General features: G+C 46.7%; 3 protein-coding genes across 3 annotated transcripts; 2 read left to right on the top strand and 1 right to left on the bottom strand.

Moving 5' to 3' along the window:
• Positions 1 to 1,210: 1,210 nt before the first annotated feature.
• Positions 1,211 to 2,941, bottom strand: DFJ58DRAFT_750373 (uncharacterized protein; the record flags this gene model as incomplete). The annotated part of the gene is made up of 14 exons (XM_041387738.1): positions 1,211 to 1,414; positions 1,470 to 1,527; positions 1,583 to 1,814; positions 1,871 to 2,005; positions 2,064 to 2,123; positions 2,176 to 2,245; positions 2,304 to 2,335; positions 2,391 to 2,404; positions 2,463 to 2,491; positions 2,547 to 2,585; positions 2,639 to 2,653; positions 2,706 to 2,725; positions 2,776 to 2,808; positions 2,869 to 2,941. 14 exons carry the CDS (start codon positions 2,939 to 2,941, stop codon positions 1,211 to 1,213), a joined length of 1,014 nt encoding a protein of 337 aa, XP_041235782.1.
• Positions 2,942 to 5,212: 2,271 nt separating this feature from the next.
• On the top strand, positions 5,213 to 7,551 carry DFJ58DRAFT_823150 (cytochrome P450). Its single transcript, XM_041392102.1, has 10 exons — positions 5,213 to 5,404; positions 5,456 to 5,572; positions 5,627 to 5,749; positions 5,805 to 5,837; positions 5,860 to 6,270; positions 6,324 to 6,496; positions 6,547 to 7,015; positions 7,068 to 7,169; positions 7,225 to 7,292; positions 7,507 to 7,551. Exons 1-9 carry the CDS (start codon positions 5,249 to 5,251, stop codon positions 7,285 to 7,287), a joined length of 1,647 nt encoding a protein of 548 aa, XP_041235781.1. The 5' UTR covers positions 5,213 to 5,248; the 3' UTR covers positions 7,288 to 7,292; positions 7,507 to 7,551.
• A 9,644-nt stretch (positions 7,552 to 17,195) lies between these two features.
• On the top strand, positions 17,196 to 18,542 carry DFJ58DRAFT_736364 (uncharacterized protein; the record flags this gene model as incomplete). The annotated part of the gene is made up of 1 exon (XM_041386790.1): positions 17,196 to 18,542. A coding segment is annotated over one exon (1,347 nt), but the record flags the coding sequence as incomplete, so codon positions are not given.
• Positions 18,543 to 18,580: the final 38 nt, after the last annotated feature.

Below are 18,580 nucleotides of genomic sequence, written 5' to 3'. Positions count from 1 at the left end.
AAAGCCTATAGCACCTACCAACCCGGTGGCTTGTTTGTGCTAGTCACGCTCTAATTGTCGTGCTCAGAGCGCCTCTATCATTTTGTTCGAAGTGTTTTATCACTTCTGCGTGCCTGAAATCTTCTTAATGGTAGTCGCCCTCCTATGCAGATATGTTCTTATGACAATTCGAAATACTAATTCAAGGCCCCAACGTCGAGGTCGTTGTCAAGCTTGTTGAAGACATCTTGTTCGCATCCACGGGATCATTTTCCAAGTCCCGGAGGCGGTCTCTGCCAGCAGCTACATCGAGAGATTCACCTCTCCCTGTCTTGAAGTCGTCATCACGTCCACAACCTGATATCAAGCAGCAGACGCTTGACTCCCGCACTATCACTGGTGGTGATGCCTGCATGTCCGTTCCTGGGTGCGTCAGTGTCACCGTTTGGAACCACGCGACTAATCTGTTTTATGTTCGGTGTGCAATGCTCAGACAGTAATACCCTGTATTCCTTCAAATTCGCCTGACTCCCAGGAGGCGCGGGGTCTAAGTTACAGAAAGGACGCAGTATGATATTTTTTTATCCAAGCTTACTCACGGCCTTCATAGCACAATGACGATGCTTAATAAGGTACATGTATCCCCCCAATAGCGCTTCAGTAGCAATCCTGAACACATTCATATTCGTATCTGTATTTCCGCCTCGTCAAAGAAAAGTGAAAGACAAGCTCGAGGTTCCACGCGCATTAACCAACGTCAAAACTCATCAAGCATGCCTCGTATCATCAAGCTACGTGTGCACGAATGTACCTCGCGCATCTTGTGGATCTAATCATCTTGAGTGAATCTTCTGCAAGCCAGTTGGCATGAGTCAGGTAATACAAGGGTGGGACGTTGAATGAGGTGAGAAGATGAATCAAGGACGGATTTCTGAGGATGGCTCTTGCGTGCCCATTTGCCCAAGCAATAACAGGGATGATTGTCATCACACAGGGAAGAGGACCAGTAGTTGGTGCAAGTGTGGGCGGACAGCTAATGCCAGTAGAGATATCAGTATAAACATTATCACAACGTATAGCAAATTACGACGAAAACCTTGGCCGGACCTATATATCCTTGAAATCTACTTCAAACCACCAAATAACTTAGATCAATACCATCACGAAAGTAGGAATAAATAAAAGCAAATTCCCCTGCTCCTTGCAGAGCACTAGACAACTTCACTGAGTATTATACGCTATTGCCAGTCGATATATGCACACGCTCTTGGAAAGCGATTGAGGTCATGCCGGTTGCTGCGTCGGAATCGGCCACGAGCTTGGCGTGATATTCTCGAACGCTAAGGATCAAGCGGGGTCCTAGCACAAACATCTGCACGACCTCCAAAATTTGAAGGAACCCATAACAAATCTGAATTGCTAGGGAATATGGTTCCTGTAGAAATGATGACCCGTGGTCATATGCAGAGGTAAGCGTAAGATTGACATACCGTTGGGATTGTTGGAAAGAAATCAATAACGAGGGTGAAGCAAGAAACGGCAACAAAGCTACCACATCCAACCCTTCAGTGGAGAAAGGAAATAATAATCACAATGAGCTCACCTCGCAAAGTAAAGCATGTGAGTTTGAATCAACACCGCGAAGCAGTCCCCGATAATCCCTCCTGCCGAATGTCGTCGCAGTTCACGGAAGTGTTTGACAGCAATCCAGATTGCGAGACATAATATGATGACCTCCCACACGGTGCTGAGTATCCAAGTAATGGAACTCAGAAGTATGGTATCTTCCGCAAAGCTAATCGAGCACTGATAGGTGCCGGAGAGAATAAGTTCCTCTGGTATTTAGCAATGAGCCACATACACATTTGTTTTCATCCACAATTAAGCGTACCCCCTGAAGTATTCATCGTTTGCAGTACAGATACCACTCCAATGAAGATGTTGTCAGCCAGGAAGGTGACAATGAGAAATATCAGGACCTTTCTGGATCGTTGATACATGGCATACAACCGAGTGATGATGATGACTTGCAAGATATTTCAGTCAAGTCAATATCACTGAGTTTTAGCAGGTGCGAAGCTCACCCCACAGCATAACAAATACTACAACAATTGTCCAATTCCGTATAACGGACATAATCCAGCCTGACGAATCCCGTTAGTGATCAGCCTCGGGTAGCATACACTCCAAACAGACTCACAACTGTGGTAGTATAGCGTGACAGTCCTGAGTGAACCAAGAAGTTATTAAAGAAGCATACTAACTCCTACAGGGCACAACGGTTAATTGGAGGGGAATAGCAGGCATCTGTACAGAAGACTCACTGTATCTATCAGTGCGATGGTCGTAACACTCCCTGTATGCCTTTGGTCAGAAGAAGCAAAGATAGTGAATGCACTAAGGAGGCATACTCAGCATGGTCAGGCTGATGATGAGATATAGACGGTTAGCACAACACCGATTGTTTAGCCTTCCAAACATACACAGCATATAATAATCCAAGGTAGCGCACCTAGGATGCTTTCAAGTCAGCAAAGCGTGACAACCGCGACAAACGAGCTACATACACCGAGATATATACCTGTCATCAGGGACCAGCGTTGCCTCTAGAATTAAGTGTATTTTCATGTGTGTTCCTCTGACATGAGACTCTGCTCACCCAGACCAATTCTACCTATAAAACCATTCTTAGCGAGATGACTATTCTAGTCATAGCGTCGACATACCTCTTGTCCTAATGTAAGTGCTGAAAATACTTGTAAGATATCAGCAGTCCTTTAATATCATCCTGCTCACCCCAATCATACATTAATCCAACAGAGGCGGCAACTGGGAACCACAGTCAAGGTTAGATTGGGTCGCTTCAACATCCGGCTGCTCCCCACGAACCTATAAAATAGCTTAAAACACGATTCGAATTAATGGCCGGCCACCAAGTGGGATCATTCGAGACTATGGTCATATTAGTATAGAATGGGCGTGTGAGTGAGTAGTGAACTTGGTAGACGTATGGCGATAGTATATATACCACAGGTCCACCACCCAGTGCTTGGATTACCAAAATGAGATCGAGGGATGACGCATTGATGTCCGTTCCTGCCTCAAGTAACTAGAGGTAAAGGGGCTCAACGTAAATGTTGGTCGCGAAGCATTTGCACCGGCGGAACATTTGAATATCGTAATATTAATTAATATGGAAAGCAAATTGTGTCGACATGCCAAGGCCAGACCAAATATTCACTGTCAAAAATAGGGGAATCTACAAGAAGCAAACAGATAACTCACGATCTACCTGTATGTGAGCTCCCTGCTCCTCGTCCTCGGGTTATCTGTCGCTTCATGAGCACCTTCTCGCTCTCTGCCTCGGTTATCGGCCTTTCGTATCATGATGTTGCCAGCAATGATGGGTTGCAGAATCTTTGATCTGCATCGTGGAGTTGGCGCGGTGGCAACAGGGCATCAATTGTCACAATGTACAGATGTCCTAGTTAAGAATCACTGATTGGTATATAGTGAAAATGCAATGCCATTCTTAGATCCAGAGAAAGGACACGGAGAAAAGAAGACTCAGCCTCAGCGCTCAGTGTCCATATCCAGGACCTAGGATTCTTAATTGTATAAGAAGAACCGGATGTAGTGACATTCTATTTGCACGTCATCAGAAAAGATCGAGCTGAGAGAGTGGCTCACCATCGAATCTCATTCAAATGAAAACCGATGCAAAACTTGGCCTAACAATGGCCTAGCGGTGATGCGAGCCTTTGAAAAAGCTTGTTGTCTCGATGATTCTCGATCAGCATCGGCAGTCTCCGAGGATAACAGGACCTCCGAGATCATTCCAAGAGGAGAACTTATATCGAGATTCGAGATGACAGAAACATTGGATATGTAAAACAAGGGTGAAGCAGACAGATCACTCACCTGTATAACCCTTTCAGTGAATAACCCGCATCCTAAGCATATGCACGCCTTCTCGTCCCCCAACTTGGTTATCGGCCTATCATATCATAAGGATACCAATAAATGGTAAGTGCAGAATCTAATACAAGACACATATCACTCAATTTGCAGCGTGCGGTGGATGCATCAATCATCAGTGGTCACAACCTGATTCATAAACGTTTAAACCATGATCGATGTGCAGTGAATATAACACCATCCCTTGACTACAAACAGAGATGAGAGAGACGAAGAAGCGGACGTCGCTCATACAACCTCAGGAAGGCTTCAAATCATACCATAAAAGATGGATGATCATGTTCTCGATTAGCGCCGGTCAGTCGAGCTTCAACTATTGGCAACACCATTAGAAAAGAAGTAAATGCCACAAAGTAACAGTCTACCTGGGCTGCAGTATCAAAGTAAGGGCAGTGCCACTCTGATGTAAACACACGCTACGCTAAATTATCCATCCTACAGTTGATGTATCTTGTATACTGTTAGGATGGATGGCGGAGGTTAAGCAACTGGCACTGTCTGTTGTATAGGGTTGTGGATAGAAACGGAATGGTATTAGCCACTATATGTTAGGTCCGCACAAGAGCGCCGAAGTTTCGCCATCGACCGCGCATAATGCGCCGTATCCTTGAAGGAGCGAACCCAAGAAAGAGTAAGCTATTTGTGGGGAGGTGAGTTAGCGAGGTTCTGCAGTGTGGTAGATGGGGAGATGAGACACATGGCATAGTAGGGCAATGGTGCTTGCATTTGGAATGGGGGTAAAAAATACCATACCACCTGCTTACCATGAAAACAAAAGATGATGGCAGTCTAACACTCGTATCCACCCAGTACATTCAACTGCTTCGGGTCTTTCATTTTTGCCGGTGTTCCAGAATGATTATGATTATGTCTGTCGATCTTACTTGTGTAGCTTATATACACGTTATTCAACTCGGCGTTGATGGCGCTGAAGGAAAGAGTGAATGAGAGATGTGAGAGATGTTCGAATTCGAGTGTCGTGCGAAAACAGAGTCGGGTATAGGCGCCATTATGATTGGTTAATCTGCTGCATATTTTAACGCTCACCCCATATGTTCTCTCATGAGTTTCTCCGTCGGAAGCAACTCAGTTGTCGGTATATGATTGGTTCGGATGGTGAGATGACTAAGTCATGTACCATGGTTCGACAACATATTTTAGGAGAACAAAACGCGCGCTGAAAAACAAGTTATACCTGGCACCAGTCGCGTTCGTGATATCTGCCAGTGCTCTTTGGACAGCGCCGGAGCATTGACATTGACATTGATTTGCATCTTGTCTTCGTTCTTCCATGTCGCTCGATTCGACCGCCTCGGCTGCGCACTACGTCGCCATTCTCGTTCATGCTACGCAGCAGTATGTCGCCGCCTCTCCTGGTAGAGCAATTCTACTGGGACTCTTCTATACGCCGGTTCTCATCTTCGTGTTGAACATCCTCAAGCAGCTGGTGATCATCCTGCAACCCCTATTCGCGTGTCTACTGATACAATGTCACCAGGTTGTTCCCCGAGATCCTTCACTACCTCCGGAAGTGTTTCACTGGATCCCTTTCATCGGGTCCTCCATCACGTACGGCAATGACCCACTCAATTTTTTCTTCAAGTGCAGGGAAAAAGTACGGTTGTGTGACATACCTCTCTCAATGATTTTGTCTCATACTCTTCTTCAGCACGGCGATGTCTTCACATTCACTCTACTTGGACGCAAGGTTACGGTCGCACTCGGTGCTAAAGGCAACAACTTTGTCTTGGGTGGTAAATCGACTGCGTTCTCCGCGGAAGACGCTTACACGGTATGTGCAATTGCAATTGTTTGACCTCGCAAATGTTTTGCTCAACCACAAACAGCACCTCACGACCCCCGTCTTCGGCAAAGACGTCGTATTCGATGTCCCCAATGAAGTATTCATGGAGCAAAAGAAGTTTCGTTAAAGTCGGCCTCTCAACTGAGAACTTCCGGGCGTACGTGAGCATGTTCGAGCAAGAAGTCGACGACTTCATGCGCAGCGATCAAGCATTCATCATCTGGCAAATGAACGACATCAATGAATGGGGACGCTTCGATGTGACGGACATCATGGCCCAAATCACTATTTTGACTGCCAGCCGGACTCTGCAAGGCAAGGAGGTTAGAAGTGGTTTGGACAAATCATTCTCTGCGCTCTACAACGACCTGGATGGAGGCTTCACTCCGCTTAATTTTATGTTCCCTAACTTGCCTTTGGAATCTTACCGCCGCCGGGATGCAGCGCAGAAGAAGATGAGCAAGTATTATACCGACATTATCTGCAAACGCAGAGAATCAGGTCATTCTGTAAGGCGTTTGTTTTGATGAGATCTAGCCAATATTCACGATGCATCCTATAGGACGAACCTGATATGATCTCCGCCTTGATGGATCAAAAATACCGTGATGGCAGACCTCTCCGTGACCATGAAATCGCGCACATCATGATTGCCCTTCTCATGGCAGGACAGCACAGTAGTTCCGCCTCTGGTTCATGGACACTTCTTCACCTTGCTCACAATGTCGAAGTCCAGTGCGTCTTGTTCATTATCGGCAGCTAACATATACTGATCGTCATCATAGGGAAGCACTTTACCAGGAGCAAGTCGACCACTTCGGCAATCCGGATGGTTCTTTCCGCCCGATGACCTATGAGGGCTTCCGCAAGCTTCCAGTTCTTGATTCAGTCATTCGTGAGACGCTCCGCATGCACCCGCCTATTCACAGCATCATGCGCTATGTTCGTTCTGATGTCCCGATTCCTGCGACTCTCGCTGCCCCCTCCAAAGATGGTGTTTATGTCGTCCCAAAGGGCTACTACGTGCTTGCTTCTGCTGCCGTCAGCCAGGTTGATCCTCGTATCTGGGCTAACCCCATGAAGTGGGACCCGACGCGGTGGAGTGACCCCGAGGGTGTTGCTGCTCAAGCGTTCAACACTTACTCTGACGAGAACGGCGAGAAGATTGATTACGGTTTTGGTGCTATAAGCAAGGGAACTGAGAGCCCATACCAACCCTTCGGTGCTGGGCGGCATAGATGCATTGGCGAGCAGGTGCGCTTGATTATTTGCTTACTGAGGTGAACTTGGCTGATTTTATTAATAGTTCGCGTACCTGCAACTTGGAGTCGTGATTTCCAACATTATCCGCAAAGTCGAGGTTCGGTTAGAGGATAGCATCACAGAGATCCCAGCACACAACTACCATGTTTGTCTTTTCAGTTCACCACCCCTCACGAGCATTGTTGACCGTCCTTCCATAGACCATGATCACGATGCCAAAGAAACCTCGGAATATCTGCTACAGACGCAGGAGATTTGATTAGAGGATGTGCTCCAATACCTATATCATAGGTTTTTCGTGTTTGCCTTTGGATGTTCGGTGACTTGCATAAAATATACCACTTCTACAGTAGATTGATGGAGAACCCCATGCGGGGACTCACGCTCAATGCGCGCTACTAGTAGCTAAGGAACCTCGCAACATTTGTTCAGACGCAGGAGATTTGAGGATGTGCTCCTAGATATCTATGCCATACGTCTAGCGTGTTTACTCTTAATTTATACCGCACCATTACTTCCATTGATTTTGCCACACCCATCCTTTCATTACGCCTGACTGCAGATGCAACCGTGGGGGCGATGTACGAGCCATCATAGATGATGGCCTCTGGGCCCGGCTGCTCGCCGCTGCCGGGCGACGAAACCGGGATCTGTCACGGTTACTGAGACCCCTAGGACAGACAGATCCAACGAGATAAGAACTGCGCTCGAAGATCCGTGGTGTACATGGAACTATGGACGCTAATCAGGCGAGAATGAATTTCCACGTGTGTTAAATATGCAGTTTGCCGACTGTCTGACCCAGTAATCCATTGTGTAAGAGAGTAACCGGTGCCCACCGAAACACGGCTAACAAACGTATATCGGGAATAAGGCATGCCAGGTGTCAAGTGCCTCATGCATGGTGAGGATATTGTATTAATAGAATGAGCATCGTCTGTTTACCTGTGTGGTCGTGAATGTGTTCTGGACGGTTCATGGGGGGAAAAGGCGTGATGGGCCTGGGCTGCTAGACTCCCGCAGTGTCCTCGAGGAAACGTCCTGTTGTTATTCGAGCTCTCTCTTATCTGCAAAGATAGGTAGTAAACTTGACATGGAGCCCTGATGAAGTCCGTCTGTTTCTGTGGCACTCGGAAGTCCTGTCATTGTCGTATTGATTTCCACGGCAGTGTTACTGTATTCCTTTGAAAAGATCGTGAATGGGGTCCTGTATAAGGATCGTCTGAGGGAGGTTGAGGCTCTCCTGCAACCTCCAGCCCCATTTGACCAGAAGGCAGAAGACTCGAGAAAATTGGTACATCCTCTCCTGCGATATCTCGTTGAGATCGCTGGAGCGCTTCACAGAGAAAACGAGTGAATTTTAGTCTTCAGATGACCTGCAGAGCGCCGTAGTGAAAACAAGAACACAAAGAATAAACAGGCAGAGTGGCGCACAAGTCTTGAAAGACGTCTATTTAGTATGTGGAGAGGCAAGTTGGGTAAATTGGCCTTTTATCATGGCAAGCTACGTTGTCTGGTAGTAGCCTGAGGTAGCAATGAAGGAAGATATGCCGTCATCATGATGCGGCACATGCCGTCGAACGTTCGAACTGTTCAACGATGGAACTTCGCTCCAATTCGCTACCGCACTTTCCAAATTCGAAATCCTCGAGGCCGGGCCAACGTCGACTCGATATCATATTGTCAAGCTTGTTGGGGACATCCTGGCCGCATCCACGGAACCAGATCGATCATTTTCCAAGGCTTGCTACGCGGGGCATCCCGGAGGCGGACTCTGCCAGCCAGCTACATCCTGACATCAAGCAGCGGACGCTCGACTTCCGCACTATCACTGGTGGTGGTGCCCGCATGTCCGTTCCTGGGTGCGTTTGTGTCACCGTTTGGAATCACGCAGACAAGCCATGTTTGGTATGCGATACTCAGACGTTAGTGCCTTGGATTCTTTCAAATCCCCCTGACTTCTCAGAGACGCATGATGGATCTCAGCTAAAGCTAAAGAAAGGACGCAGGAACATCTTTTTCATCCAGGTTTACTCACGGCCTTCATAAATGCTTAATAGGGTACATGTACCCCCAATAGCGCTTCAATAACAATCCTTAGGAAACACATTCATATTTGTATCTGTATCTCCGCCTCGTTGAACAAAAGTGAAGGGCAAGCTCCTCCACAAGCATCAGCCAACCTCGAGCTCAAAACTCATGAAGTACGCCTCACATCATCAGGCTACGCCTGCACGAACGTGCCTCGCGCACCCCACGATCATCTTGAGTGAATCGTCTGTAAGCCAGTTGGAGTGAGTCAGGTGAGAAGACAAGGGTGGGACGTTGAATGAGGCAAGGAGATGAATCGAGAACGGATTGCTGAGTCACTGCGCAGTGTTGCATGACTTGACTCTTGCGCGCCTGTTTGCCCAAGCAATTGTAGGGTTGATTGCTATCACGCAGAGAAAAGGATCAGTGGTTGGTGCAAGTGTCACGGTAGGTAGGCAGCTAGTGCCGGTAGAAATATCCAGGATATTAGTTTAAACATTATCAGCACGTATAGTGAATCGCTTGACTAAATACTACGACGAAAACATTGCCAAGTCATATGTCTCCTTGAAATCTACTTTAAAACACCAAATAACACAACATACGATCAATACTATCACGAAAGTGGGAATAAATAAAAGCAAATTTCTCGGCTCCTTGCATATCCAGAACACTAGACAACCGTTAACTTCACCGAGTATTACACACCACTGCCAGTCGATATATGCATGCGCTCTTGGAAAACGATTGAGGTCATGCCGGTCGCTGTGTCAGAGTTGGCCACGAGCTTGGCGTGATATTCTCGAATGCTAAGGATCAGGCGGGGTCCCAGCACAAACGACTGCACGACCTCCAAAACCTGAAGAATCCCAGCACAAATCTGACTGTCCAGGGTATATTCCTATCGAAATTATAAACCAAGGTCTTATGCAGGGGTCAGTAAAATATTGACATACCGCTGAGAGCGTCGGAGAGAAAATAAGAATGAGGTTGAAGCAAGAAACAGCAACAAAGCTGGCATGTCCGATCCTTCAGCGGAAATGGGAACCCATATTCACAGCATGAACTCACCTCGCAAAGTAAACCATGTGACTTTTCATCAACACCGTGAAACAGTCCCCTATAATCCCTCCTGACGAATGCTGTCGCAGTTCACAGAAGTGTTTTACTGCAATACGGACTGCGAGACACAGTGAGAGGACCTCCCACACAGTGCCGAGTATCCAAGTAACAACATCCAGAAGTTGGATATCTTTCACAAGGCCAATCGAGCACTGATAGGTGCCGGAGAGAATGAGTTCCTCTGGTATTCATCAATGAGCCCCATACAAGTCTGTTTTCATCCACAATTAAGCGTACCCCCTGAAGTATGCATCGTTACCAGTACAGCTACCACTCCATTGAAGATGTTGTCAGCCAGGAAGGTGACAATGAGAAATATCAGGATCTTTCTGGGTCGTTGATACATGGCATATAACCGAGTGATGATGATGACTTGCAACATGTTCAAGTCAAGTCAATATCAATGAGGTCCCGGGAGTGCCAAGCTCACCCCACAGCATTGCAAATACCACAACACGCATCCAATTCCATACGACATACAAAATAAAGCCTGATGAATCCGATTAATGACCAGCCTCGGGTAGCACACTCCAAACAGACTCACATCTGTGACAGTATAGTATGGCAGTCGTTAAGGAACCAAAAAGTTAGTAAAAAAAGCATGCTCACTCCTACAGGGAACCACGGTTAATTGGAGGGGAATAGTAGGCATCTGTGCAGAAGACTCACTGTATCCGTCAGCGAGATGGTCGGAACACTGCCTGTATGCCGTTTGTCAGAAGAAGTAAAGACAGCGAATTATGAACTAATGAGACATACCCAGCATGACCAGGCTAATTATGAGAGATAGACGATTAGCACAACACTGATTCTTTAGCCTTCCAAACATACGCGGCATATATGATTCCAAGGTAGCGCACCTAGAATAGTGTCAACTCCGCACAAGATAGCAACCGCGACAAACAAGTTACGTACACTGAGATACAGAAATGTCATTAGGGACCGACGTTGCCTCTGGAATTAAGTGTACTTTCATGTGTGTTCCCCTGACATGAGACTCTACTCACCCAGATCAGTTCGACCTATAAAACCACTATTAGCGAGATGGCTGCTCCGGTTATAGCATCAACATACCTCTTGTCCGAATGTAAGTGCTAAAAATAATTGTAAGATATCAGCAGTCCTTTAACAATACCATACTCGCCCCAATCATACGTCACTCCAACAAAGGCGACAACTGCGAAACCACGGCCAAGGTTAGATTGAGACATCAGCTTCAACGTCTGACTGCCCTCTACGAACCTGCAAAATAGCTGGAAAAACGAGATGCATTGATGGTCGGCCACCAAGTGGGATCATTTGAGACTATGGTCATATTGGTAGAGAATGGGGGTGCGGGTGAGAGGTGAACTTGGTAGACATGTGGCGATGGCATATATACCACCGCTCAGTGCTTGGACCACCGAAATGAGATCGAGGGATGATGTCCTTTCCTGCCTCAAGTGAAATGAATCAAGGTGCTCCGCATGGATGTTGGCTGTGAAACATTTGCACGGGTGGAACGAACACCGTAAAAGATAAGGTAAATTATATCGACATGCCGAGGCTAGACCAAAAATAAACCGTCAAAGATAGGGGAGATCCGCACGAAGCAAACAGATCACTCACGTTCTACCCGTGTGTGAGCACATATCTCAATGTCTACCATCCCTGCTCGTCCTCGGGCTTCATGAGTACCTTCTCGTTCTCTGCCTCGGTTATTGGGCTTTCGTATCATGAGGTTGTCAGCAATGATGAGTGAGAAATCTTCGATCTGTATCATGCAGTTAGTGCGGTGGTGACAGGGCATCAGTTTTCACAGCAAGAGACGTCCTAGTTAAGAATCCCTGATTGATATATAGTGGAAATGAAATGTCATCCTTGAATGTGCTGAGAGGTCATGGAGAAACGAAGACTCAGGAACATTGTTATGACTGCACGAAACCTGACTTGATTCACGAGCCTCAGCAGCATCCATATCCTAGGGCTGTTAATTGTACAAGAAAGACTGAATGTGATATCATTCTGTTGGCACGTCATCATAAAAGAACGAGCTGAGATTAGCTCACCCGTACCATACAGCTGCCAATGCGCACCCCTCGACGCTTATTCAAATGAAAACCGATGTAAAACTTCCTAAGCGTGATGAAAGCCTTCAAAAAGCTTGCCGTCTCGATGATTCTCGATGAGCATCGGTAGTCTCCCCATAACAGGACCTCCGAGATTATTCAACGGGGGATCTACATGACAGAAACGTTGGATATGTAAAACAAGGGTGAAGCAGACAGATCACTCACCCGTCTAAGTCTTTCAATGAATAACCCGCGTCGTAAGCATACGCACACCTTCTCGCCCTTCACCTTGGTTATCGGCCTGTCATATCCTAAGGAAGCCAATAAATGGCAAGTGCGGAATCTAATACAAGGCACATCGCACTTAATTTGCAGCGTGTAGTCCATCGGATGTGGGTGCACTGTGGGTGCATCCGAAATCGTCACAGGCCGAATCGCGATCTATGATTGATGCAGATGTGCGGTGAACACAGCACCACCCCTCGACCACAAACAAAATAAGAGAGACAAGATCCCGGTATCTTGCGGGCCTTGTCCTTACAACCACAGGAAGCCTTCAAAGTTCAAACAATAAAAGATTGATGATCATGTTCGCCGGTCAGCTGACTGTTAAGTACTGAGTTTCAACTGTTGGCAACGCCATTGGAAAAGTTAGAAAATGAAGTAAATGCCACCAAGTAACAGTCAACCTGGGATGCAATATCACGGAGTGAGAACAACATCACAATAAGGGCATTGCCATTCTGATGTAAACGCACGCTGCGCTAAATCCATCGTGCAATTCATGTATCTTGTATGTTGTTAGGATGGAATGTGGGTACTAAATAACTTGCACTGGTTGTTGTGCAGGGTTTTGGAGGTTTGTGCAAGAGCGCTGAAAGTTTTACCGTCGACCGCATAATGTGCAAACGGAGCTGTATCATCCAATTGGAAACCTATTCGGCATGCTCCGCATTCTGGAGGAGCGAACCCAAGAATGAAGAAACTGTTTGTGGGTGGTGAGTTCCAAAAATAGTGAGTGCGGAGCTGATACAAGGCGCAACAAACTCAATTTGCACCAATTTTCACAGCCTACTAATTCAAGATCCATGATTGATGGAGAATATAGCATCATCCCTAGATTACTTTTAAACAGAAATGTGAGGGCATGGGAGAAAAGAAGATCCAGGCGTCGCCCCTACTAGCAGTACAACAGCAGGAAGTTGGCGAGCTATCATGAAAGTTAGAAATGAAGTCAATGCCACCTCACATCCGGGGTGCAAATGCATACCTCTCAACGTTTACCGAGTAATCCCATGCGCTACTTTCGCCATTCCGCCTAAACCCTCGCTAGTTGCGCACATCACTTCGGAGTCCCATCCTTGAACAGCATTCTGGTAAGATCCATCAATGGCACGACAGATTTAACGTAGTGTGTATTTTCATCAAAGTGGTATACTAATAACTCATGCCAAGCCACGTGGTCGTGACGCTAGCCTGTTTACGCGTGTGCACTAGCATGCTTTTTTCATGCTTCATGGGCACACAGACGTGGACAGTACCTATATATGCTACAAGGCGGCCATCATATGACGAAAACCAATATCCCATAGTGCTTCCGATACAACGAGAGGTGGTAGTTATCCTCCAGGATGAGAAGCAAGAGCGAATTGAAACTTGCACTTCAACGTTTCGGCGACATTGCCTATAAACATCACTCGCTCATCGACTTTCTCGTTCAGTACACTGCTTTCCTCCGTTAATTGGTTGAAACATTCTCGATGTCAGGACTTATAGCAAATGATTTGAATACATACCACGACGAAAATATTACTCAAACCTATGTCTCCTTGAAATCTACTTCGGGACACAAAATAACTAAATAAGTACCGTAACGAGGCTTGGAATGGAGACAAAAGAAATCTTCCTGCTCCCTACCGAGCACCAGACACCCGTTAACATCTCCCATGTTACACACCACTGCCAGTCGATATATGCACGCGCTCCTGGAAAGCAATTGAGGTCATGCCAGATGCTGCGTCGGAGTCAGACACGAGCTTGGCGTGATATTCTCGAACGCCAAGGATCAGGCGTGGTCCAAATACAACCATCTGCACCACCCTCACAATCTGAAGAAACCCAGAAAAAATCTGAGCGCTCATAGCACTCTGTAGTAATGATAAATCATGGTCATATGCAGAAGTCAGCGACAGATTGACATACCGCTAACAATGTTGGATAGAAATTAATAACGAGCTGGAAGCCAGAAACAGTAACAAAGCTAACACGTACGACCCTTCAGTAGAAAAAGGAAACAACAATCACAACATAAGCTCACCTCGCAAAGTAAAGCATCTGAGTTTTAATCAACACCGTGAAACAGTCCCCGACAACCCCTCCTGCGGAATGTTGTCGCAGTTCACGGAAGTGTTTTACCGTGATCCAGGCTGCGAGACACATTGCAAGGACCTCCCACACAGTGGCAAGCATCCAAGTAATGGAGCCCAGAAGTAGGACATCTTCCGCGTAGGCAATCGAGCACTGATAGGTGCCGGAGAGAATGAGTTCCTCTGGTATTCATTGACGAGATGCATATTTTTGTCATCCCCAATGAAGCGTACCCCCTGAAGTATGCATCGTTGCCATTACGGCGACCACTCCGTTGAAAATGTTGTTAGCCAGGAAGGTGGCAAAGAGAAATATCAGAATTTTTCTGGACTGTTGGTACATGGCATGTAACCGAGTGATGATGATGACTTACAGCATGTTTCAGTCAAGTCAATACCACTGAGTTCCGACAAGTGCCAGGCTCACCCATCAGCATTGGAAATACCAAAACATTCGTCCAACTCCATGCGGTGAAGAGAATCCAGCCTGAGTAATCAGTCAGCGATCAGCCTCGGGTGGCACACACTCCAAAGAGACTCACATCTATGGCAGTCATTAGTGGACCAAGAAGTCAGTAAAGAATCATACTCACTCCTACAGGACATCACGGTTAATTGGAGGGGAATAGCAGGCATCTGTTCAAAAGACTCACTGTATCTGTCAGCGAGCTGGTCGTCACGGTAATACTGCCTGTATGACGTTGGTCAGAAGAAGCAAAGACAATGAATGTACTGAGAAGAAATACCCGGAATGTCCAGGCTGATTATAAGAGATAGATGATTAGCATAACACCGATTGTTTAACCTTCTGAACATACGCAGCAAATAGGATTCCAAGGTAGCGCACCTAGGATATTTTCACGTCAGCACAACATATAACCGTGAAAGGCAAGCTACATACACCGAGATACAGAACTGTCATGAGGGACTAGTGTTGTCTCTGGAATTAAGTGTATTTTTGTGTGTATTCCTCTGACATGAGACTCTGCTCACCCAGACCAATTCCACCTATAAAACCATTCTTAGCGAGATGACTACTACGGTCACAGCGTCGACATACCTCTTGTCCCAATGTAAGTGCTGAAAATACTTGTAAGATATCAGCAGTCCTTTAATATTATCCTGCTCACCCCAATCATACATTAATCCAACAAAGGTGGCAACTGCGAAACCGCAGTCAAGGTTAGATCGAGACACCAGCTTCAACATATCTGACTGCTCTCCACGAACCTATAAAATAGCTTAAAACACGATTCGAATTAATGGCCGGCCACCAAGTGGGATCATTTGAGATTATGGTCATATTAGTAGTGAATGGGGGTGGGTAAGCGACGAAATTGATGGCAGTATGACGATGGTGTTCGTGCTAGATATAGATACCACCATCCGGTGTCATGATATAACGCAGTGTCGCTCGAATGAATCAAAGCAGTCACACGCACGGAATGGCTGGAAATGATCGAAGAGCTGTCCATGATTTCCAATACCATCCCTAGAATACAAACAGAAAAGAGAGGGACTAGCAAAAAAGAAGACCTAGGCGTTATCCTTACGACCAACCTTGAAGTGGTATAGTCAATGTCACGAAACATCGATGACTCTTGGTGTTCTCAATTAGTGCCAGCCGGCTGAGTCACTGCATCATCAGAAATGAAAAAAAAATGAAGAAGGAAATGCTACAAAATAACAGTCTTTACTAGTTAACTCACATCTCTCCGCGCTGCCAATGCACACTCACAACGTTGCAACGTTCAACGTTCACTTCGCACGTCTGCAAATTTCCGAGAAAATTTGCTAATGAAACTTTGCAAATTGACTGAAACACCTAGCTAGATCAGATCAATTGAGATTGAAAACACTATTGCCAGCTTGGCAAGCTGGTATAAATAGAGTCGAAGACGGTACCAATGTATATGTCTGACTGCGCTTCCTAGAAAGTAGGCAAGCCTAAGAAGGTACATCGAAACACTTACTTCAAACATAAAGCCGGAAGACTTGCAGATCTGCACCCATTTCCTTCATCGGTTCCGCGACTACCCCACAACTCCTGTAACAGCCGGATCTTCTGATAAGGCGAAAAGATTGCAGCACGTCTACGCACTTTGGTTTGCCACCGTTTTTAGCCCTCATTTGTGCGACTGTAAATTTGGGGTTGTGGGGAGACAGACCAACCTTCTAAACATCCTTGAAATGGACGTCAATCCGCTCATCCTCCTCAAATCACGGATCAGCAGCTGAAACTTCGATCTAGAGGAGCACGGCCAGATCCTTTGCATCGCTCGCTCGATCTGTGGTTGCAGCGTCCCTTGCCTCGTGTTTACTGACGACCAAGTCATAAACCGTGGTTCCACGCTCTTCGGAAGAAGGAAATTCGTAGAGGAATGTTCAAGTCAGATGTGGAGACATGGTGGGTATGAATAATTATTGCAAGTATTTCGAAATTCGGGTCCACATTTAGAATGACACGATCACGTGCATGTGTACCTTTAATGTGTCGCGACTTTGATTCGTGTCTCGTTTTGCCCTTCTTAACTTCTTCTACATACTTATAGTCATCGACGACACCGGGCATATTCACCGCAAGTATTAATCAATCAAACCATGGCCGACGTTTCAGACGACTGGATTGTCGCTGACAGCGAGGATGAAGACTCCTTACGACCTCTTGAAATCGCTGACCAAAGCGGCCTCTTGAGCGGAAACTCGTTTTCTACAGGCCCAGAAAAGATACTACAGCGTCAGGAATTCTTTAAGCTTCATATTCTGTACCTCATGCTAACCGGGTATGATTTTGCAGCGTCACTCACTCAGACCGCGTCATTTATTACCAGTCAAGCACGAACTCCCCAGCGAGGACGTGAACCTCTCGACATAAGTAATGTGTCTCTGTTTACGCCACCTGCAGGGTACCAAGACTCTGACCCACCAAATGCTTCTCCGTTACTCCCTCGTGGCGCGGGAACACCTGTACCGAAGTCTAAACCGCGCCCACGTCCCGTGCCACGAAAGTCGCGAACTACAAGTACCATATATGACGACTTCATCAAAGACGATGAATCTCGTTCCTCTGGCTCACTCATCAGTTCTGCATCTGCAATACCAGCTAGTACCTTGGCTGCAGATAGCATCCGCCCTCCAACCACATCGCCTGCTGTCTCAGAACTCATCGAGGAGGTCGATCCTGCATTTAGCATTGCCGACCGAGCCAAGACGCGCACTCGGAAGACTCAGGTCAAGAAGCCGACTTACGTGTCTGTCAACCATGATGTGATAGAGTTAACATCCGACTCCGACCTTGACGAACTATCCCTCAAGCCTCCACGGAAGCGGCAGAAGTCCCAAGACAAGCCCGTCAAACCAAAGCCGAAACCCAAGCCTAAAGCTAGAATATTGCCTTCACCCAAGGTCACTAAACAAAGCATCGGCGATACTCAGCCGAGCGACGATGTTGTTCTTCCTGCACCACAAGAGCCAGCGCTTCCGTCCCAACTACCTCCTACAACATCACGCCTCCCGTCTTCTCTTCCTCATTCAACCGACTTGTCTTCTCCACCTTCTTCTCCACTCGTGATAACTCGCAAACGGAAGAGGGCTCCCCCGCTTGAGTCAGAGGTTCATGGCGAAGAGATTGATGTAGACGTCCCCAACGCTTCGTCGTCTTCTGTGATAACACCTCCATTCTCTGCACAATTGTCGCCCGTCGTCCCGCTAATCGATAACTCGCACGCACTTGAAAAAGTCAACGGGGAGGCAGACACCATCGCTGCTGCGAGCAAGGGTAAGAAAAAGGGCACGAAGTCGTCTTCCCGGGCAAAGGGGAAGAAAAAAGGTCGGAAACAGGCTGACGAAGTCGAGCTCGACGATCTTGCGCACAAATCGCCCCCGGATGAGCCAGCTGCAGGTAATAATGCTCTCGAGGACGACAATTTCGTTGAAGAGGCACCGAAAGTTACCTCGAAGAAGAAGGCACTACCGAAGCCCACCCC

The sequence above is a fragment of the Suillus subalutaceus genome (assembly GCF_016647625.1).
Source record: "Suillus subalutaceus strain FC151 chromosome Unknown DFJ58scaffold_265, whole genome shotgun sequence".
Classification (NCBI taxonomy): domain Eukaryota; kingdom Fungi; phylum Basidiomycota; class Agaricomycetes; order Boletales; family Suillaceae; genus Suillus; species Suillus subalutaceus.
Note: the sequence above shows the minus strand (reverse complement) of the source record. Positions and strands in the feature narration are given on the sequence as shown.